Genomic DNA, 23660 nt, shown 5'->3' with positions numbered 1-23660 from the left:
TGATAAATATATAATTTTTAATTAAGTTGAATTTTGATAATATCCACGGAATGTTACTTAAGCCATGTTTCAAAATTCCCAAAAAAAAAAAACCTAATCATATAACGAATAAAAGTCCAACAAAATCAACTGCAGTAGTAAGAAAATTTCTTACCATATATTGTAGCCTAATTCGTGGGGCCTACGTAAGATTGGGACCAGAACTAAGACTGGTCCCACATGTCTCCCGTTAAGACTTCCTTTTGACTTGGGATCCGTCGAATAACTATAATAAGCAAAAAAAAAAAAAAAAAAAAAAAACATGGCTTTACCGATTTATCCCTATTTTATTTTAGTGATTTTCAAAATTATTATTATACTGGTTAATTATTCCCTAACCTTTTACTAATTATGGATGTTTCTCTAATTAATTATTGGCTATGACCACACAAATTAAGGTATCTTCGTCAGTTGGATTTACCTGGTCTGCAAAATTTCCCGCCTATTGCGAATTTGTGATAGAATTCCGCAAAAGTCTGAGCCACCTCACCAAACATAAATCATTCGGATGTGGATCCATTTTCTAAAATACCCTGCAAATAGGAATAAAACCACGATACTGCCACTGAGAAAGACAAACATTTTGGGATGTGACTATTCGTATATGTTCGAAACGAACAATGCTCACAATCGCATTTTCAAGATAAGGTCATTCTGGTAATTTCCTTCTCTGTTTGGAGAAATTTATAGGAATGAATTATTGTCTCTTTTTTTTCTAATTTATAACTGCGTGCCGAAAGAGGAGGAGAGAGAGAGAGAGAGAGAGAGAGAGGGAGAGAGAGCAGAAAAAGAGAGGAACTGAGAAGAAATTAGAGAGAGAGACGCTATATTCCACATGGCTTCGATGCCGCTGGGGCCTAATCCATCAGGAGTGAAGATTGCGCCTCGTCGGCCGGAGATGGGAGACGACAAGGTATCTTTCCGGCGAGATTCCATGTTTTCCGTCCAGCTTTGCAGAATTGGCACGCTTGAGTTCGGTTCTGCACTTCTGCGACGATTTTTTCCTTGGCTGCTTTGTGTTTCTGTTCTGTAGCATTTTCTGTTGTGTTGTCTTTTTGTGATCTCTGCTCAAGTTCTTCGCTGGAGATCGAACGGAGATTTGCGGAAATGATCTATGTGGAAAGTTTTCCTGTGAGATTTTAACAGGGGATGAACATTTTTCGGTTACTAGTGGGTGAAACTTTCAGTTTTTTTTTTCCCACGACATTTGATCTTAGGATTTCTTCATATTTAAGGTATATGAAGCCCTCTGTTATGGCTTTTCTGTCAAATAATGTTGTGGTGTTCGTAGAAAAGCTAACGGAAATTTTTAAAATTTGGCGTTATTTTTCCTTCTCCTTGACTGCATTGACCTTTCGCGGGGCGTTCGTTACCTCTCTCGAGACGTTTTCGTCAGTTCTCTCCCTTTCTTCTTCTTTTAAGATTTTGCTAATGGGGCTTCTAGTTTGAGAAGAGTTTACTTGTCATGTTGAATTTGAGCTTTCTTTTTATTTGTTTCCTTTGTTATTTATATATTCCAATGTTCTTTACTTCTACTAGGGTTGTCTTCCTTTTGCTTTCCTCTCCTTACTCGATCCGTTGCTCATCTCTAGTCATCTTTGTCTCGAGATCTCGCAATAAATTTAGGCGCTGCTTTTACTTTTTTCGGTATTACTTGGAAGTTCTATTAGATCTTGAAATATATTTTTAAAGGATTTAAGTATGATTTGGGTTTACCGGCTACTATACTTGGCATCTTTGTGACAGGGCTTAACTTCTTTTCTATTAACGGTTTGGTTTCTGATGTCATTGCTCTGCCTTTTTTTCTTTTCTTTCCTCCGTTGGATATTCCTACAATTTTAGCTGGTTTACATTATAAGGCTGCTGGAGTTGATTCTTCTTCCGAATGTTTTTCCCATTGTTTTCTGTTTGATCTGCAAGCTTAAGACATTTGATACTTTCCTGAAAGGCATAGTGCTTCCCGCTGTTTTCGCTTCCTTTTTCTAGCCCACTTCAATTATGATGCCTGTTTGTGGATGTGATATCCTCTTTTCGGTATATTATCACTATGTTGTTGATTTCCCTTTGTGAAACTTGCGTTGGATTTTTGAGTGGCTTTAGTCCTTTTTTCACTAAATATTTGTAACAGGAAATGGCCCCTGCGGTTATTGAAGGGAATGATCCGGTGACTGGTCATATCATTTCAACCACCATTGGAGGCAAAAATGGTGAAGCCAAACGGGTTAGTGTTATAACTTGCTGATAATTGTGCTTGTGGCTGTCTTTACTCAGATATTTCCCATCTCCTGCAATTTCTAGATTTGTTGTAGTAACTCCTGTAGAAGATTTTAAATATGATCAAAACTTTCTTTTTCCAGAAAATTTATAGTTAGGCAGCATGGCATTACCTTTTGTTTCTCTGAGACGCAAGTATCATAGCTTTGATAGGAGTATAGGGAGGATCTTATATAGTCCTTGTTTTTACACTCTCTATCCACGTTTTGGTTCCTTATGCATTTTATCTTATAACCTACAGACCATCAGTTACATGGCAGAACGCGTAGTGGGGAATGGATCATTTGGAGTAGTCTTTCAGGTATTGGCATGGTGGTTTGGTTTCAACTATGGTCATTCTTCTTTTTAACTTTGGATTTCATGTCCTTTTACTTCCAGGCAAAATGCTTGGAGACTGGTGAGACAGTTGCCATAAAGAAAGTTTTGCAAGACAAGCGGTATAAAAATCGTGAACTGCAGCTCATGCGCTCTATGGATCATCCCAATGTCGTTTCTCTGAAACACTGCTTTTTTTCAACAACTAGTAAGAATGAGCTTTTTCTCAACCTGGTGATGGAATATGTCCCGGAGACCGTTTATCGTGTTTTGAAACACTACAGCAATGCAAGCCAGAGGATGCCACTTATCTATGTTAAACTCTACACCTACCAGGTAAATATTAAGCTTCTGTTTTGTGGGGTTTATATAATTCTATTTCTTTCTGGTTGGTGTTAACTGGTTGGTTGGTTGTATTCAGATATTTAGGGGCCTGGCTTATATTCACACTGTTCCTGGAGTTTGCCACAGGGACGTGAAGCCTCAAAATCTTCTGGTATGTTCTTTCCAGCATTGCTCTACCCCAATGGTGTTTATAGCATATTTTGCTGAATCCACTGAGATGTTTAACAGGTTGATCCCCTTACACATCAAGTGAAGCTTTGTGATTTTGGAAGTGCAAAAGTTCTGGTATGTGCATCTAATTGTTTTCTCTTACCATATGGTCTGCTTTCATTGAAGCAAATGAAATATTTTTGGACGACTGAAAAAGCATTGTTAGTATTCATGTGTTCACCTGAACTGATAGGTAAGCGTGTGTCCCCTGTTATTCAGAAAAAAGGACTTGAGTGAAATAACTTCTGTTGGTACCTCACGTCCAAATAGTTGTCTCCCAGTCACCTCTATTTGCAAAATATCTGACGGAGTTCTTGTTAGTTCATATTTGGTCCTTCCTGCAGTGGAGTTGAATGCTTTCTTTCTCATAACATGATCCTAGTAGTATGTTGAATGATCATACGGTCTTGGAATTAAACATGATTACAATTATATACATTTTCGGACAAGATTTTAATGCTGTGGCCTTACTGTGGCAAAAGGTTTTTCATATGTATAGTTTCTCATTAATTTATTTTTCCTTGAAAATTAATCTGTTCAGATTCGTGGCGAAGCGAATATATCCTACATTTGCTCTCGATACTACAGAGCTCCAGAACTTATATTTGGGGCTACAGAATATACGACATCGATTGATGTCTGGTCAGCTGGTTGTGTTCTTGCTGAGCTTCTTCTAGGACAGGTTTGCAACTGAAAACTTTTAAGCCGTGAACTTTCTGAAGAATGTCTATGCCATGTTGCTCTGATCATATCTTGTTGACTTGAATCAATTTTGTGATGTTGCAGCCGCTGTTTCCTGGAGACACTGCGGTGGATCAACTTGTAGAGATCATCAAGGTTCAGACTTCAGATCCATGATCTGTTTCAAGTCAATTTGGGAGAGGGGGAAGGGAGGGAGGTTGTGCAACTCTATATCTGGATTACTCACTTCTGGAAATTCTTTTTGCAGGTTCTTGGAACTCCAACTCGGGAAGAAATTCGATGTATGAATCCAAACTATACTGAGTCTAGGTTTCCTCAGATAAAGGCTCACCCTTGGCACAAGGTATGCATTTTCATCTGTTCTCTTTTATATTGAGAGAATTTTTAATGGATATGCATCCAAAAAAGTTTGTTAATGGATTTTATAATATTCTTGGGTACCAGAGAACTGATCATTGACATTCATATAATATGCACAGCTGTTTTTGATAATGAGGCAATTATTTTTATTACATGCTTATGGAGGACTTAATTTATACTTTAGAACAAAATAATTTTTTGGCCACATCAAACCCAAGTTTCGAATTTAATGATGCACGGAATGTGTTTGAACCTTTTGTTTGTTCCTTTGGTCCATTTTTTGGTTTTTGGCATCCTTAGATTCTCTCATGGGTGCCCTTGGTGTTGCAATCTAATATTAGATGCTTCTTTGTACGATACTTCCCAAACCTTAAGTTTAATAGTCAGTTTTTATAGTCAGAAATTGTTTATTTGGGTAATTAGCTTGTGCGTAATTGACAATTGGTTTATAACCTTTCCTTTGGTTCAGGTATTTCACAAGAGAATGCCTCCAGAAGCAATTGATCTTGCATCAAGGCTTTTACAGTATTCACCTAGTCTTCGCTGCACTGCTGTGAGTATGATTTTCATTGTACTTCTATTGTGGTTGGATCCAAAACCTATTTTATGGTTCTCTTGAGTCAGGAGTCTCATGACAGTCAGCAACTGTATATTATATTCTGGTTCCAAGGTGTTTTTTTCCTAATGATTTGATCTTTGTATTGCTTGGTGGATTGTATAGGTGTTAAACTGATGTTTTTCTTTTCCATGATAAGAATAGAAATCTGTTAGGAGGATGGTCTTTGGCAGGTCTTCTTAGTTGTATTTCTTAGTTTTTCGACTGCTATCCACTAAGGTGTAGGATTTGGATATCAGGGGCAAATGACATGACCAAACATGATCTTTATTCCAGTGAGACTATCTAAACCTCTGGCAGGCTTACTGTATAACCATATCCATTGTATGCAAGATGCTTTCTCGTTTTGGACTGTGTTTTCTTGAATTAATGCATTATAAATTTATTAGATGGAACAGGACTCTGCTACAGTTCTTTTTTCCTTTTCCAAGAGGCTTCAGTGCTCCCTAATTTCTGTATATGCATTGAACTAATTACTAGTACTTATATTGCTGTTCATTGACTGCTAATTTTATATTCCTTATTTAATAAACCACATCATAGTTGCCAAGGCAAAGGCTGGACACAATCAACAGGGCGATGCAGGCACCTGGATGCCTAGGCAATGTCTTGACAGCTATCAATGACAAAGAAAAGACAAGAAAATGATCTAAACCAACTTGTTTGGAAAGAAAAAGTCATAACTAGTAGGAAAATTAATTTTCTACACTGGGATGGATTTTTTTACTAATCTCTCTCTTGTTTTTTGTTTTTTCTACAGCTAGAAGCGTGTGCTCATCCTTTTTTTGATGAGCTCAGGGAATCCAATGCCCGTCTCCCCAATGGTCGGCCTTTACCTCCTCTATTCAACTTCAAACAGGAAGTATGCCTTTGAACTTTGAAAGTCTTGTCTGTGACTTAACGTCTAAGTATAACCCCTGGAATTGCATTGTCTATTAAAGAAGTTAACAGACATAAAGAAGCTGTGGTTTTTTTTTTATATGTTAGTGAAAGAACTGCTATGTAATGGATATGAAACATGCCAGAACTGATATGACATATATGGCACAATAGGATGTTCATATAATTGTTATGTTCAAAGATTATAAAGGTTCAAAATGAAAAAAAGTTGAAGAAGCTTTTTCTAGACTATACTGACTATGTTTCAATCTGGTTACAGTTAATTGGAGCTGCACCAGAGCTCATAAACAGGTTGATACCAGAGCACGTGAGGCGACAATCTACTCTAAATTCCTAGCACCCTGAAGGTACATAAGCTACTGAACCTGGAGCCAGACTTTTGGTACTTCATGATGCAAAGCAAAAGTGCATGCTTTGTGGTTGGATCAGCATATATACAGGCCCAACAAGTGGAATTTCTAGCTCCACAATGCTCCGACATGTGCAGTGGATGGCTGAGCCTTCTGAAATTTGGTGAATTTATCTACTACAGTTTTTGTTTTTCGCTTCCGGCCTAAGCTTCTTGCCAAAAGTGTCTCGTGCTCCTGTATATTTGTCACCTGATAAAGAATCCAAGTTGGACTGATCAAAGTAGCTGTGAGTAGAAGAAAGACTGTGAAGCTCTTCCTTTAGACAGCACAGCACAAATAGAATACCATGGGCAGCAAAAGTAGTGGTGGGTTTTTAAGTTTAATTACATCTTCTTGTTTCTACTTGTGTTTATCGCGGCTTGTAGTCGCACACTCGGCAATTCAAAAGGCAAGTGTTCTATATATTTTCCCTCTTTGTCATGTGTTCTATATATTACCCTTTTTGTCATGTTTACATCTGCAGTTCTTATGAAAGTAAAGTTTTTGAACACTGTTCTCTACTTGTATATTCTTTTCTCCGATTCTGATGGGGGAAGAAGTGTTAACGTTCACTATGTCATTCTTTTCACAATTTGCCAAGTTCAAAGTTTCCATAGTTGAATCATACATAATATGCCTTTTCTGACTTGTGGTGAAAGCTGTTTTTTTCTTTCTCTTTTCCTATCATCATTTAGCAGGGTAGCTTATAGCCGAATTATTTTGATGGGTTTTTTATTTTTTTAATTTTTATATTGGTGAAAACTAAAGGTAAAATCTCCTTTAGAGCGTTCTCCATCTTTGACTGCAACTTTTTTACTTTGAAAAGCAGAAGTTTATTGAGATCTGCCTAGTCTTCAGGTTACAGATCTAAGCAAACATGGATTAAAGTTTATCCTGAATGTCTGACGTGGTTGAGACAATGCCTTCCTGGTTACGGAATCTGCAATGCTCTTAAGCTTCTTAGAAACAGCATAATGACAAGAACAACTAACAATAATCGATTACTTTTTAAGAGTCTCTTGACCATGACATGGAAACTTGGTTTCAGGCTTTAAGCATAGTTAATGTTTATATCTTTTGAAATTTTTTTCACTACAAGGACTCTTGCATAGGATTCTCAGGGAAAAAAGGAAAAGTTGAAGCTAATGGGACTACTTTAATTGAATGTCAAATTGACTATTATCTACCTTTCAGGGACTTCCAGTTCCTACGCGTGTAAGGAGCTAACACATGATATGATCTTTTTGGGTGCGTCTACTGTTTAAATGATTACTCCTGTTCTACCAAAAATACATGATAACTGCTGCTGACAGCTAGATCAAATTTTCTTGACGGATCAATCCCTAGATTCATTTAGAAAGGATTTGATGTGGACAGGGAATCAGCAAAAATATTTGTTCACAGAGATACAAACGGATATGAAAGAACTTTATAGATGCCTGATGTCACTGAAAATGGCATTAAAAGAGAAATCTGGGCAACTCCCTCAAGTGATTCCACGATAAGATTTAGAACACAAATTCTTTCCACGATGAGTTTTTTACTTTTTGCTTTGGTTTTCATAATGCCTGAAGGAGTATGGCCAGCCATGGCAGATCAAATTGAGCTGCACGGGCAATATTAGTTCTGTTGGAAGCAGATGACATGAGAGTCATTTCCTCTCTGTGTTCTACACGCAAAATCGTGATTCTGTCGGTCACTCATTTATCCATTGCTGTCTCCAGCAAGTCCTCATCAACTCTTAGCAGCAAAGCCTTTAACCCCTGTAAACTGGATCAGAGAAGTTTGGAGAAGTCACTAGATTCTTGCATTCGTGATAAGAACCTGATATTGGGTAGACTGGTTCACTCAAAGCTTGTAACTAATGGACTTGATGGAGATTCATTTTTCTCAACCAAGCTCATTACCCTTTACTCCATATGTAGAGAAATCCGAGTTGCTGAAATGGTCTTTCAACGAATTTCAAATATTAACGCCTTCCTAGTTAATGCCATGATCAGGGGCTATTCTAATAATGGGATTTTTCAGGAGGCGTTGGATCTCTTTTACAGTAAGGTGAAGGAGCGTTTTGAACCGGATTCTTACACCTTTTCCTGTCTTTTAAAGGTTTGTGCTTCATTATCGGATTTTCAGCAAGGAAAGTACATCCATAAGTTAGCTGTAGAATACGGGTTTGATTCTGACATCTTTGTCTGCAATTCCCTCATCGGTTTATATGGCAAGTGTGGAAATATATTGGATGGGATTCAATTGTTCGAGAGAATGCCTCAGAAAGATATAATTTCATGGAATTCGATAATTTCAGCTTACATACAGAATGGATTTTATAGGGAAGCCATGATGAAAGTCCGGGAGTTGGTACAAAGTGGGTTACGACCAGATTCAGTGACCATAGTAAATGCTTTATCAGTATGTGATACAGATTCAACTGGTAGAGAAATACATGGTTATGTTTTGAGAAATGGACACGAATCAACTGCCACAATCTGTAATTGCATAATTTCGATGTATGGAAAGTGTGGCAGAATTGAAGAGTCTCGTTTGGTTTTTGATAGAATGCTTAAACCAGATAGAGTTGCCTGGAATGCTATGATTTCTAGCTATGCCCAGAATGGTTGTTTTCAGGAAAGTATACACCTTCTGCAAGATATGAACCATTCAGGATTGGATGCAGATGTAATCACTTACAGTGGGATAATTTCTTCTCTTTCGCAGAATGGACAGCCAAATGAAGCCATGCAAGTATTTGTTGAAATGTTGGACGTGGGATTGAAGCCAGATGTTGTAACCACAGCTAGTATCCTTCCTGCAATTTCTGACTTGAAGCAGTTTGATTACTGTAAAGAGATTCATGGTTACACTTACAGAAATCAATTAGAAGCTGACAGAAGAGTTAGAAATGCCCTGATATATGTCTACTCTAAATGTGGTTTTATCTCAAATGCCTTCCAGATCTTTGTAAATATCAGGGAAAAGGATGTGATCTCTTGGAGCTCAATGGTTGTGGGCTATGTACAGAATGGTTACTTCAGTGAAGCTCTGGGCATATTTAGAGAGATGATTGGGGACCAAGCTGAACCGAACCCAATTACCATTACGAGTATTCTTTCTGCTTGTGCAGGTATATCTGGTATTAGGCAGGGAAAAGAGGTTCACGTTTGGGCCTTGAAGAATGGATTTGAAGATCAGACATTCGTGGGCAGTGCTCTTATTGATATGTACGCCAAATGTGCAAGTATTGAAGACTCCCAAAGAGTTTTTGATCGCATTAAAGAGAAGAACTTGGTCACTTGGAACTCGATGATCAGTGGCTATGCTGTCCATGGGCTTGGGCAGAAAGCTCTTGAAATTTTCCAGAGGGTGGAAGAGCCTGATCACATCAGTTTTTTAACAATTTTATCAGCTTGCAATCATGGAGGACTTGTGGATGAAGGCATCAGGATTTTTAATAGCATGAAGGACTTCGGAGTAATACCTAGAGAAGGCCATTATGCATGTATGGTGGACATACTGGGGCGATCGGGGAAGTTGGATGAAGCTTTGAATTTGATCAGAACACTGCCTGTAGCAGCTAATCAGGATATATGGGGTGCATTGCTTGGTGCTTGCAGAATTTACTCAAATTTGGATATTGGAAGTTATGCTGGATCCCGGATAATTAAATTGGGCTGTGAGAACTCAGGGCACTATGTCCTGTTATCAAACATAATGGCAGATTTCAGGAAGTGGGAAGATGTAGAGACAATGAGGAAGATGATGAAAGACAAGGGTGTGAGGAAAGTTGTTGCTTGCAGCTGGATAGAGGTGAATAAGGAAGTGCATTCTTTTGTTTCCAGGGGAGGATCACATCCAGAACAGGAGAATCTGTTCAAAATTTTGGAGAGCTTGAATGAGCAGATGAAAGAGCTGAGCTAATATGGGGAAAGCTTATCCTTTTATGGCTGGAGTTGTTTTTATGATGGTTGGGGTTTCTGGTTTGGGGGTAGGGAGGGGGAACCAATGGAGGATGAAACTTGTGTCCTCCCAAGTAAACGCAGATAAGAGTGTTCTAGGAATAGGGTAATATGTTTTCCCATAAATAATTTAAGATGCAAATAATTCTGGAAACTTGAAATGAATATTTTCAGTGAGAATTCAGATTCTTTGTAACCTACGAAGTGACATGGGCCAATAACGAGCAGACTGTCTTCTGGAATTAAATAAAAGTAGGGTTGAACAGATTCTGAAGCATATATGGATGAGCAGAAAACCATTGAACTGCAATAATCAACACCAGGCCTGTCTTATTCCACATGAAAATATAAAAGGGTGCACCAAATCCATCCATAACGGTGGCTTTTATCTTCTTCTTCTTCTTTCTGTCATTATTATTATTATTTTTTTTTTTATGTTAAGAGGGGTGTGAATCCAAGACCTCCCCATGGGAGTTTGGGCTTTTAACCGCTCAACTAACCCATCATTGGCTGACCGCGTTGATCTAATCTACACATCCTGCTAGTTTTCATTTCATCAATGGTTAGTCTCGTTACAACACCCCTGTCCCTTCTCACTTATGGTTGTACCAATAGTCCCTTTTAATTTCCTGAGTATGATTGGATTCATGTTGCAAAGAATCATTTAGGCCCCAGGAAATAATGATAAATCCGTTATTTGGGGAGTCTACAAGGGGATTTTGAACAAGAGAGTTTGGATCCAACATCCCTAGAGATGACATTCCGAATTTGATCATGCGACCTGGACATAATAGTCTATTTGTGAAGGTTGCATTCGACGTTTCGAACCAAATGGCAGATGCAAGCGTCAAAAACCAACTTCACAATAGTATCACCTGTGATGGAACTGAAGGAGAGAAAGCACCCAAAGAAGAGCTCGTTTATGCTTTCCTTTCTATTACAGCGGTAGATGTAGATGTAGATGTAGGAAGAAGAGGTTTGGTTGTGGCACTGGAGGAAAAGATCGAGTTGGAGGGCATGAAAGTAGACTCTTCACGGGAGGGATACACTCCATTTCTCAGTTTTCACATGAAATAACGTTGCTGCCTAAGTACTATTTTTTTTTCTGGGTTAGAAAGCTGTCTGCAAACGAATGATACCATCTTGTAGGCCTCTCTATACCATTGATACATAATTCAATGGTTGGAAATGCCAAGGATACAAGTAAATCTCTGTCAACAATATCATGAATATATCAGAAAATATGACATGCTACTCTGGGATATAAATGACTTCTATTTTATGGAAGATAATAATGACTAGAATACAAACAATAGCAACAGGCGAAGGAATAACTGCAACCATAACATTCCACCTCTTTCTTTGAATAAAATTAACAACATTTCAGTTGCTTCGATACAAAACCCGTTGCCACTTTTCAATTATTTGGAGGACAAAAACAAGACCAAGAACCCTAAGTCGGGCGGCGGAATCATCCCAATCAAGGAATAATTATTTAGATGCATGCCCTTCTACAACTCATGTGACACCGAGAACCACATGCCAAAATTTATTAAGCCTCTTCTCCAAAAATCAGGATTTCTCTAAAACCTCATGTTATTTCCCATCTCCAATGGGGGAAAGAAAAAGCACTACCTAAATATGTATTCCTATGGAAGATTTTACTAGGGATCTACCTCTAGATAACAACAATTCAACTGATAAAGTTTTAATATAATAGTTTCACTGCGAGCCTGATTTCGAGACCTCATGGATGGCATTTGCCAAGTATCCTACATTGCCTGTAGTAACACCTGCCATACTGTAAAAGGTTGAAAACATGAAAACAAGTCAATAGGATGTAGACCATAGATGGCCAGGATTTTGCAGCTTCATGAAATCTGATTTACCTGATACGACCATTACGAGTCATGTAGATGTGAAACTCATTTGTCAAGCGATCCACCTGTTCGGGTGTGAGGCCACTGTAGCAAAACATCCCAATCTGCGAGACCAACAATAACACAATATCAAGGTGCTGAAAATCAAACTACCATTTGAGAGAGAAAAAAAACAAATAAAGCAACACATTAAGACTGGGAAATGCAAGCAATCAAACAAATTAACTACTGAACCATATACTACCTGCTTAGTTACATGCTCCCAAGATAGAGGTGAACCCAGCTTCTCAAGATTTTCCTTTAGAGCAGTTCGCATTCCAATGATGCGATCAGCCATGCCCTGGGGGAGGAGTTGGGGGTGGGGGTTGGTGTGAATTAGTCAGTATAAACAGCTCAGCAGACAAACAAATAAGACTTAATTGGGAAGATTAGAGATAACTAGTACCTTCACTTCTTTCAGCCACAAGCTCTTTAGATCTGGGTCACTCAAAATGGTTGAAACTATGAGAGCTCCATGAACAGGTGGATTGCTGTACATGGGTCTGGCAATTTGTTGCAGTTGGCTTTTCACAGCCACTGCTTGTTTTTCATCTTCACAAACCACGCTGTAATTGAGGAAAAGGAAATATTAAGCAAGAGCATGGGAAAGGCCACTGATCACAAATGAATCTCTTGATAGTATTAAGTATCAAAGAGAGGGGGAGGGGGGAGGGGGGAAGAAAGGCAACACACAAAGACTAAATAAATAAGAGGAACCAAGGCAAAACAGCCCAGTATGAGAGAGAACAATGAATGTCCACATAACTTAAAAAAAGAAAAAGAAAGAAGCAAATCTGTTGCTATCTCAAGATATGTAGAAACAAAACTTTCAGCACATGGATAAGCAATTATTCATCAGTTACCTAAGGCATCCAACTCTCTGTCCATAGAGCCCCATATTTTTAGCATATGACTGGGCACATCCAATAGCATGACCATCCTCAAGGAAAATTCTGATGGCCTTTGCATCCCTCTCAGGGTCACCACTTGCAAAACCTTGATATGCCATGTCAAAGAAGGGGAAATGACCTTTCACCTGGAATTTGGAAGCATATTTTAGCATATCTATATTAGTTAGAAATTCCATTATAATAACAGCCAATATTTAAGAAAAAGATTACCCAAAAAAAGATTTAATAAAAAAGTAAATCTGATGAAATGAATGGCCCACCTTGAACTCATAAGAAATCTCCTTCCATTGCTCTTCTGTAGGATCCACTCCAGTAGGATTATGAGCACATGCATGAAGCAGGAAGAATGAACCATTTGGAGCATTCTACAAAGAGTTTCTAATAATTTTTAGCGACAGAGAACTGATTGATAAAAGAAGAGAAGAGAAAACAGCCAAGTTTGGCACTAAAGAAGTCTTTTATACCTTAATATCATCCATAAGAGAGGCAAAGTCTAAGCCCCTTGTTTCTGGTAGGTAGTAGTGGAAAGTTCTCTGAGGTACTTGGGCATCTCTCCAGATGTTGTGATGGCTGCAGCAGAAATCTATACCATTAGAATATGAACAGATGTACAAGAAAGAATGAAATTTAAATAGTAAAGCATCTGAGTAATAGTTCGTTTGAAATGTAATCTGCCTGGATATGATTTTGTTTACTTACTATTTTACTAAGCTGACAAACATTCTATTTTCATTTATGCATACAGAAAACTCTACGATTCACTTTTCTATTTGCTGAAACAAAGATCCAGATGGTAGATACACTCACTTTGCCCATGTTGGGACAGGTATATAAATTTGGGAATCAGGCTTAAAACGTTTCTGAAAGTCAGCAAAAAGTCGGCAAGCTCCAGTCCCAGAGAGAGCTTGGACTGCAGCAATTCTTTTCTCTTTCAGTAAATCAGAATTATCTCCATAGGCTAGCTTCAACGTTTCCTCCACCATTTTCACACTTCCGCCCATTGGAAGATACTCCCTGGACAAACAGCCAAACATATAAAAATAACTCAGATCAAGCATACCAGTTAAAAAAAAAAACAACAAAACAAGTGAACCAGTTCCCTGAGTAGAAATATTGTCCAGTAAACAGGACTGGCACCTAAAAACTCGGTTACAGCCAAAACATAATTACAGAGGTCAATAGAAAAGAAAGATCCCTCTAAGTTACAGTTTTAATCTTCACAAAATGCCATATTCATAAAACCAATAACAGGATCCGCACCTAAAACCTTGGTTCCAGCCAAAACATAATTACGGAGGCCAATAGAAAAGAAAGACCCCTCCAAGTTATAGTTTTAATTCACAAAATGCCATATTCAAACCAATAAGCTCTATTTCGCTTGGAATCACCTTACTCACCTTTTGATTCCTCAGACAAATTTATATTATTTTTTCCCACTTAAAGTCTGCAACAGAAATGGACATTTTATTGATTAAAGTAAAACAGGTTCAATGGAGGGACTGTCAAGGTCAACATACAACATTGAGCATGAAAGTTTAACCTGATTGTCACAAAGAATAAAAAACTAAGGATCAAACAGTAACTGTCACAGATAATACAGGCTATATATCATTTTAGGTTTCACCAACATTGATACTGGATTCAATTTGAAAAGGAAAAACAGTAGTGAGAATTACCAGAAATATAAGTAACCAGCTAAACTATTACCATGAAGAGAAAGAGGGAAAATTAAAAATTTCCTTGATTCCTCAGGGATCTCTTATCCCCAACCCGAAAGTAAAAGATAAGTGTCACTATCAAGAATACGAAGATGCCTAAAGCGTCTCAAATAATATGGACACAGTGGTGTGGTAAAAGGAAGAAATTGATGTGCAATGACACTAGGACCAAGAGTGGTGTCAAAAGCATCCATCCACAATGCACATATCTATAACACCATACACATAAGAAGTTATTCAAAACAAGTAAAAGTGTATATAGAGAGAGACTGAAATGGAACAGTAAATTCCAGATCAGCACCTAAAAGACAGTAATCAACAGAAAAAAGAAGGAAAAAACTGACTTACATGTTCTGATTTCCAGAAATCCTCCGCTCTGCTTCTCTAACGCATTGGAGAACAACAGGTTTTCCATTATCATCACGATAAGCTCCCTAAAAACCAAAAAAAAAAGGAAACCACTTAAAACATCAAAAACAGATCAAATCTAAAGACATAACAAACCAAAGCTTCAAGAGATTAAGAAAAAGATTATTCAGTGATAAAATCTTACAACTCCAACATTAACTTTATCAGGACTTGGATCAGCAAGAAAAGCTTCGGAAACGCCGAGAATCGGATCTTTCGCGGCCGGCTCAACATGAGTCCACCACGAAGACATAGATCGAAGTCCAAAACTTGAATTCCCCTTGAGAATTCCCCTGCAAATCGCGGTTCTCGACGCCATGATAACTTCGTTTGAGCTCGCAGTTTAGGCTGGAGGAAGAATCAAGGCGCCCAAATATATGACTCAGAGAGACGAATAAAACGAAGTGAGCCCTATTATAAGAAAATTAAGTAAATAGTTACCCTTTACCCCAAAAAGGAGAAGAAGAAAAAAAAAACGTAAATAGTTACAACTTACAAATTTACAACAACCATTTTTGTTTTGGTAGAAAGTTACAACGACCTCGATCTAGTATGTAGCGAAGGTCAACGAGGCTTCTAATCAGAGGTGATCTTATGCTGGATCACAAAATACATGATGAAACATCAGAATTGAAAGGCGGTGTCCATGCTTGATTATTCCAATCGAACCGTTAAGAAAAATAATTCAACACTTCCATAGAAATGCTAATATATCACTGTCACACTGCATCATTTGCTTCTTTGAGCTTTTTTTTTCTTTCTTTTTCTCTGTTTTATTCTATTCTTTTTGTGCTTTTTATTTTGTGAGGGTGAAGACTCCAAGGGGCTGCTTCAGTGTTAGATCATGCTCTCTATAGGGGTCCACATGAATAGGCCTTTTTGACCTCAATCAGAATTTGAAATGACGCAGGGAATCGTCATCTCCAGGTTCAAACTTCGAAAAAAAGTGGTACCTGGCTCTGCTGCTTCGTGATCTCGAAAAACCGATTGGCGCTGGCTGGAATTGGCATTATTCTATTGATAAGTCCCTAGTCTTTTGTTTTTTAGAAAAAGAAAATTCATAGTATTCAATGGTATTATTCTATTGAATGTTGTTGTACTTGTACACAGGCTTTTTATACAGTCAATAGATACGGATATACCAACGATTCCTTAGTTTATTATTTTTGTATGCCAATGAAATAAATATTAGAAATTAACTGTAAACATCTAAAGGCGAAACCCTTCAATTAAACTCATTTATTTATTACTTCTTAGTTGAAGATAAATTTTCGGAGAGGAGGCATGAAGAACTGATGGATGGAGGAAATTAATAATCTAACATCCATAAATTCAAAAGGAAACTTTAAATTTGATGTTTGATATGCCAAAGATGTAGCATAACAGTTGTAAGGAGAAGTTTAAGAACTGGAATGGAAATTGCTTTGGGAACGTGAATCAGAAAATTCAGCAATATATTAGGGAGTTAGATATGCTCCAAGATTCCAATCCTTCATATGCAAATCAGAAAAGGGAGGAGGAATTACAAGGTCTCTTGCAGCAACAAATGGAAAATAAGGAAATAATGTGACTCCAAAAATCCAAACTTCATTGGGCAAAAGAAGGAAATCGCAATACTCAATTTTTCCACTCATCTACCATCAGAAGAAGGAGAAGAAATCGAAATTCAAAATTGGAGGTGATAGATTGTCAGAATAAAAAAATGAGGTAAATGAAGAAATACAAAAAAGGTACAAAGACATCTTTAGTTCGAAAGGTATTGATGATGAGGTGTTGTTACTTGCTCTGTCGGCAGTTCCTACAAAAGTGAATGACTAGATGAATGAAAAGCTCTGCCAAACTCCAGATGAAGTTGAGGTTAAAGCCGCATTATGGGGCATGTCACCCTTGAAGAGCCCAGGACCGGACGGACTTCCACCAGGTTTTTATCAAAAACTCTAGCCTCTAGTCAAAAATGATATTTGCCTCTTTATTCAAAATTCCTTCACATATAGTAAATTGAATGAATCAGCCAACAATATTTTTTTTTGTCTAATTCAAAAGGTTGATCAACCAGAACTAGTGGATCACTTTAGGCCTATTTTCCTTTGTAATGTCACTATAAAAATTGTTAGTAAAGTACTAACAAATAGGCTTAAAAGGTACCTTGATGATATTATTTCCCCATCTCAATCAGCTTTTATTCCTAACAGACTTATCTCAGATAATGTGCTTATTGCTCATGAGGCTTTTCTACTACATCAAGCACAAGTCTAGAGGAAAAAAAGGCTGATGGTAATGAATTTAGACATGAAGAAGGCATATGATATGATGGAATGACGCTTTGTGAAGAATATCATGATGGCTCTTGGCTTTAGTGATAAATGGGTTCATATGATAATGTAAATCATCACTACAGTTTCATATCATATCTTGGTTAATGGAGTTCTTCAAGAGATTAAACTCTCTAGAGGAATTAGGCAGGGTGACCCACTATCTCCAGCTATTTTTGTGTTATGTACTCAGGCGTTGTCAGCTATGCTAAGTGAAGTAGGTCTTGCGGGTTTGGTCCAAGGGATCAAGGTGAGGAATAGGTATCTGAATCCCTATCCCATTTACTATTTGTAGATGATTGCATCATTTTCTCTGAAATGGGATTAGAAGAGATCTACAATTTGAAAGCTTGCATAGAGTTCTACTGTAAAGCAAATGGACAAAGCATAAACTATGAGAAGTCATGTTTAATCTTCAGCCCAAATACCCTCACAAAAATTAAGAGGTGGTTCTCCCGTATATTAAAGATCAAATATGGGGATGGTCCAAAAAAGTATCTAGGGCTTCCAATTGAGTTTGGAGCAGTGAAAAAGGATTTCCTTAAGGATATTCAAGACAAGACTTCTAACAATATACAAGGGTGGAAGAAAAAGATTCTATTATATGCAGGGATCAAATCAATAGCTTCTTTTATATGCAGTGATCAAATCAGTAGCTCTTTCATACAATTCTTATGCTGCTTCTCACTTTAAATTACCAAACTCACATCATAAGAAAATCAAGCAGACTGTGATCCATTTCTATTGGGGTGGAAATGAGAAAAATGATAAAATGTGCTAGATTTCTTAGGCGAAACTATGTAAGTCAAAGGACCAAGGTGGATTAGGGTTTTGGGATCTAGAGATACAAAATAAAGCTCTCTTAACTAAACTAGCATGCAGACTTTGGGCTTACCCAAATTCTTATTGGGCCCAATTTTATAAGAGACTTTATTTCCCAACTTGTGATTTTCTCGAAGCAGGCCAAGATCTAAGTTCATGGGCATATGGAAAGGCATTCTATAAGGGAAAAAAACATCTTATGGAAGGGCTTAGATGGAAAATAGGTTTGGGAGACAAAATAGATGTGTAGAGGGATAAGTGGATTTTATCTTCACCTAATCACGGGATAAAACATCTAGAATTTCAGAGGGGTCAAGTGAAATGGGTAGTTGACTTGATTGAACCAAATAATAGAAAGTGGAAAACTGAATTAGTTCAAGCTTCGTTTCACCCGAAAGATGCAAAAACTATTCTAAGCATTCAAGTGAGCCTTTCTCCTGAGGAAGACATACAAGTATGGGGCCACATTATTAATGGCATCTTCACATCCAAATTAGTTTACAATCTTATCAGTAATCAGAGAGAGGATCCTAACTCGGACATGATAACGATGAGTAGAGATGTGTGGAGGAACATATGGAAGTGTGATGAAGAACCAAAGACCCGAAAACTTCCTATGGAGAGCATGTGCTAGAGGACTAGCTTCTGGAGAAGGGTTAATCAAAAGGCAACTGAAGATAGATCCTATGCATTTGAGATGCGGCGAGAGCATGGAGACTGTAGACCATACTATTCTAGATTGCCCATTTGCAAGGGTGGTGTGGGCAATCTCCTCCCTTGGGTACCATCCTCCCCTAAGTCCAAAGGTCCATAAATTCATAGAGCACTAGAAGAATATGGGGTTGGAAGGCAAGGAAGGTAAAAGATTGGAAGGATTAACAGCTTACATATGTTGGGAAATATGGTTAGCGAGAAACAAGTTAATGTTTGAAGGTCACATGAGTTTTCCACAAGAAGTAGTGCACAAAGCAAGGAAGGAGTGGGAGGTTCAGATACAAGCAAGGGAGAAGAAGATTGTTTCAGAGATCCCTATGATGAAGACTGCGGTAATTCATCCTACAAAATGGAGTCCACCTGAAGACCATTACATCAAGATTAATACAGATGCAAGCTTGAAAAAAAAACACATCAAGTGTTGGCTTCGTATTTAGGGACCATAATGGGATTCCACTGAGAGCAGCATCAGATCCCATTCCATTTGAAGCAGTGCTGCTGGGAGAAGCAATGGCGATTAGAGAAGCCCTACTACAAGCTTTATCTGAGGACCTTCAACTTATCACATTAGACAAAGACAATTACAAAGACAATTTAGAGCTCTCAAATATCTTGAATCAGCTTCCCCCCCCCCCCCACCTAGTGTGAATGTTGTTTCTCCAGTTGTTTATTTTCCTTTATTGCTAGATGTGTTAATAGTGTAGTTGACCAGCTGGTGAGGAAGGCTGCGTCCACCTCAGGAAGAACGTCTTGGCCAAATTCCACTCCCTTACTTAGAGATCACTGTTTACTGTATGTCTGAGGCCAGGTGTTGTTCTGTGTTCAATGAAAGAAAATTTACCAAAAAAAAGCATAACAGTTCCAGTGTAATTGCGATCTTTTACCAAAAGAACGAGATTAATCCAACAAGAAAAAGTTCAACCAATTATATCGTGAAAAGCAAAATATTATCATGTTACTTGCGTTCTGCTAAAGTCAAATCGAAGGGCAACACAGATCAGGTTCAGAAACATGTACAGTAGCGAACAGTTTCAATCCTAATTGCGAAATTGGTACCCAGAACCTCAAGGCTGCAACAGTTTCAGTTTCGAAGACACACGGATGCTTCTGTCTCTGCTCAATTATCTAATCCAACAAGGCAACAATTCTCCCCTCCAAGAATACTAGCAGGTGAAGTTTGGAAGATTTCAAAGCTTCGAAGCCGCTTTGGCTTTAGCTTCCTTGTCGTTGTTCAACCTTAAAACCTCACACAGCTCCGGAAACGAAGCCTTCCTTATACCGGCATAAACCTGCCCATCCCAGTTCCTTCCACTCAGTTGCTCTGCCAGGCGCACCGCAGCCTCGACGGTCTCCTCCGGGCTATCGTGCGCCGAGTCAATCATTCCCATCTTCACCGCCTCATCCGCTTTCAATTTCGATGCTTTCAACACCAGATTTCGCCGAGCGATCGGCAAAGGGATTTTCGACCTAATCAACACCATGAAGTAGTCGGCGAAATCGAGTCCAATATCGAGCTCGCTCATGTAGATCACTCCTTTATCTCTCCTCATCAACGCATAATCGTGACTCAGAGCCAGCACGAACCCTGCGGCAGCAGCGTGGCCCGTCACGGCGGCTATAGTTGGCATCGGAAGAGAGATCAGGTCGGCGAGGAGCATTTGGAAGAAATCAACCATCGTCGACGCGCGTTGGTGAGAGGCAGATTCGCCATCGGCCTGTACCCAGGCCAGATCGAAGCCGTTGGAGAAGAACTTGCCCTCGCCTTTGGTGACCAGAGCGGTACCCGAGCTTGATTCGGCGCGGACTTGGTGAAGAGCTGAACGGATCTGATTAATGATTTTGGGGTTTAAGCGATGCTCATCGTCCCCGGTGAGGGTTAGAAGGAAGATCTTGCCGCGCTTCTCTAACGTGCACATCGTCTCGTCTTCTGCTGCTCTTCGAACAACCTTTCGTTTCTTTTTTTAATCTTTTGAGAATAAAATAAATCTAATTCAGTTGAAAAGGAAAAAGACAGACCGATGCAAGGACACTAGCCCCAAATGACATTGGGATTTAATTAGTTGAGATTGCTCAATAAATTCCTAGCTAACTGCCTAACTCTAGTTTCATCAGTAACTGTAAAAGTGCTTGGTTGATAGAGCCTTTTCCAAATGTATGGTATGTTGGACAAATATGACAAAAACATATTTAGCTAGGAATTTATTGAAGATCCAACTAAAAAGGTTAGTCTATCTACAACATTAAATGAGTTTTTGGTTTTTTTGGGTGTGAAAAGTTCTCCCCAATTTCAAGCCCTAGAGCTAAGGCTTTGCAAAGAAAAGATTTATCTTGGGAAAATTCTTGTGTCCCGGGATTTGTTACAACACCAGGATGAATTGATAAATCCAATCTTAATGATGTGATAAGCAAAGGTAGATTACTAGCCAAATTGACTACTTCATTTGAGAGAAGATCATCAGCTGATTTAACATTAAATTTACATTAGTTGAAAATAACCTTCGTAGGAGACTTCCCAAGATTGAGACTCACATTGCAAGAAGCATCTCTGACCTCTTGAAAAAATAGTCAATCTCAAAGGTCATTTTCCCCCCTCAGACTTGATTACATAGATAAAAGTTTTTCATTTCTTCTTCTCTCAATGATATTATCGATCTGCTCTTTACTGAAGAAAGCTTAATTGGTCCTAATTCAGAACATAGAAAAAGAATGATCGCTTCATTGCCAAATCTACCGAAATGGTATTGGGAAAGTAAATAAACATAACAGCACCAGAGACAGGTAGTCAAAGGAAAATTCATAAGCCCCTCTGTTTTCTGAAGATGTTACCAGAAAAGGGGGAATTTTTTTTTGTTTCGATTCAGCGCTGGGACGCCCAACAACCCTCACGAACGTATGGGTTCGGCACCATAAGCAAAATCCCATCTGAAAAAAGGGTGATGGACATTTTGCATTTTTACTTTCTAAATAGACAGTGATCGATTTGTTTGACACTCTCTGGGTTGTTGGGTTGTAAGACGTCAAACCATAACAATCCTAAAAATGGGACACGCTCGTCCTCCATTTCCTTTCCGTAATTGGAAATATAGGACAACACGAGGGATCTGAAAGAAGAAACCGTGCTTTCATGTTTACCGCCAAATATGAGATATGAGATATCCAAACCTGGCGTCGCCTGGCTCGATCAATCACCACTGTTCTGCTTCCATTTGAGAACTTTTCATGTCCGCCTGCGACTTTCTTATGGTTCAGAGAACTAGAGAAGAGATAAGATGTAAATTCATTAAAACGATTTGATTCATGCATAAATGCAAAATTATTACAGTTCATGAGATTATGTCTATTTTCAAAGCTTCGATTGGGCTTTGACCTTTTCCACCTTATCAATTAGCCCTAACACTTCACACAATTCCGGAAACGAAGCTTTCCTTATATCGGCATACACCTCCCCATCCCACTTCCTCTCGCTTAACTGTTCCGCGAGGCGCATCGCAGCCTCTATCGTTTCCTCCGCGCTATCGTGCGCTGAATCGATCATCCCCGTCTTCGCCGCCTCTTCCGCCTTCACTCTCACCGCTTTCAACATCACGTTTCGCCGAGAGATCGGCGAAGGGATCTTGGATCTCATCAACGCCATGAAGTACTCAGGAAAGGTGAGTCCAATATCGAGCTCGCTCATGTAGATCACTCCTTTATCTCTCCTCATCAACACGTAGTCATGGCTCAACGCCAGCATGTACCCTGCGGCTGCGGCGTGACCTGTCACGGCTGCTATGGTCGGCATCGGAAGAGAGATCAGGTCGGCGACGAGAGGTTGGAAGAGATCAACCATGTGTAAGAGGCGTTTCTGGGCGGAGGATTTGCCAGCGGCCTGAGCCCAAGCCAGATCGAATCCGTTGGAGAAGAACCTGCCTTCGCCTTTGGTAACCAGTGCGGCACCGCGAGATGATTCGGCGCGGACTTGACGGAGGGCCGAACGGATCTGTTCGATGACTTTGGGGCTCAAGCGGTGCTCATCGTCGCCGGTGAGGGTTAGGAGGAAGATGTTGCCGTGCTTCTCTAACGTGCACATCGTCCTCGTTTCTGTTCTTCGCTCGCTCTTTCGTTTCTGGAAGTTACCTATACAAGGAAATAATTAATCATATCATCTAACGCACTTACGTAACTAATCTTTTAATAGAGGAATCAATATGCTAATCTGGCTAATCTGACGGATGAGATCAGTGACTTCATAATTGGTACAGTTGATTTTTTTATTTTAATTTTTTTTGGTTTTTGTGCAGGTAGGGCTGATTTTTTTTAGTGGGTTTATATTAGGGAAATGACATTACTAATATAGGTGCTACAGCATTTGAATTCAATACCTTCCCATGGGATTTTGGACTTTTAATCGCTCAACTAATCTACAATTTTTGCTTTTAATACCATTGAAGGATTGCGCTGATACCTCTTGATGGAGAGGACTTTTATTCGCCTATGTTCTCAAAAGCTCCAGTTCTGTAGATCATCAACACCTGTCATATTCTAATTCAATGGAAAAGATTTTCTCCAAGTGTTTTCTACTTCATTCGTCAAACATGTTTTCTCTCCTCTCTGTGCTCCACCTTCTCCCTCTTTGTCTCCGGCAACAACTCACCACCACTATCACCTGCTTTATGCACCAACCCAAAATCCTTCTGACCGAGGTGTTGCCCCATTCGAGCTCTCCATCGCCCACAATAATGCAGTGTCATAGTTCTGTATTTTGAGCTTCCCC

The 23660-nt window shown here is 38.9% G+C and overlaps 4 protein-coding genes and 1 pseudogene across 4 annotated transcripts; 2 read left to right on the top strand and 3 right to left on the bottom strand.

Moving 5' to 3' along the window:
* Positions 1-792: 792 nt before the first annotated feature.
* LOC149025464 (shaggy-related protein kinase iota) lies at positions 793-6757 on the top strand. The gene is made up of 12 exons (XM_089145685.1): positions 793-952; positions 2168-2260; positions 2555-2614; positions 2692-2964; positions 3050-3124; positions 3202-3258; positions 3725-3865; positions 3970-4020; positions 4133-4228; positions 4715-4798; positions 5622-5723; positions 6021-6757. The coding sequence occupies exons 1-12, from the start codon at positions 875-877 to the stop codon at positions 6096-6098; spliced, it is 1188 nt and encodes a 395-aa protein (XP_089001811.1). The 5' UTR covers positions 793-874; the 3' UTR covers positions 6099-6757.
* Positions 6758-6856: 99 nt separating this feature from the next.
* LOC149025463 (pentatricopeptide repeat-containing protein At5g16860-like) lies at positions 6857-10088 on the top strand. The gene has a single exon (XM_089145684.1). The coding sequence runs from the start codon at positions 7795-7797 to the stop codon at positions 10063-10065; it is 2271 nt and encodes a 756-aa protein (XP_089001810.1). The 5' UTR covers positions 6857-7794; the 3' UTR covers positions 10066-10088.
* Positions 10089-10798: 710 nt separating this feature from the next.
* On the bottom strand, positions 10799-15463 carry LOC149025462 (aspartate aminotransferase, mitochondrial-like). Its single transcript, XM_089145683.1, has 10 exons — positions 15205-15463; positions 15000-15085; positions 13741-13947; positions 13398-13503; positions 13194-13298; positions 12886-13058; positions 12429-12588; positions 12228-12323; positions 11993-12087; positions 10799-11904 (listed from the first exon to the last, which is right to left on the bottom strand). Exons 1-10 carry the CDS (start codon positions 15376-15378, stop codon positions 11826-11828), a joined length of 1281 nt encoding a protein of 426 aa, XP_089001809.1. The 5' UTR covers positions 15379-15463; the 3' UTR covers positions 10799-11825.
* A 4086-nt stretch (positions 15464-19549) lies between these two features.
* On the bottom strand, positions 19550-20936 carry LOC149025461 (enoyl-CoA delta isomerase 3 pseudogene; annotated as a pseudogene).
* Positions 20937-21949: 1013 nt separating this feature from the next.
* On the bottom strand, positions 21950-23054 carry LOC149025460 (enoyl-CoA delta isomerase 2, peroxisomal-like). The gene has a single exon (XM_089143127.1). It carries the CDS (start codon positions 22974-22976, stop codon positions 22251-22253), a length of 726 nt encoding a protein of 241 aa, XP_088999253.1. The 5' UTR covers positions 22977-23054; the 3' UTR covers positions 21950-22250.
* Between the last annotated feature and the right edge of the window lie 606 nt (positions 23055-23660).

The sequence above is a fragment of the Hakea prostrata genome, chromosome 2, assembly GCF_041222555.1.
Source record: "Hakea prostrata isolate BN-2017 chromosome 2, UWA_Hpros_2, whole genome shotgun sequence".
Classification (NCBI taxonomy): domain Eukaryota; kingdom Viridiplantae; phylum Streptophyta; class Magnoliopsida; order Proteales; family Proteaceae; genus Hakea; species Hakea prostrata.
Note: the sequence above shows the minus strand (reverse complement) of the source record. Positions and strands in the feature narration are given on the sequence as shown.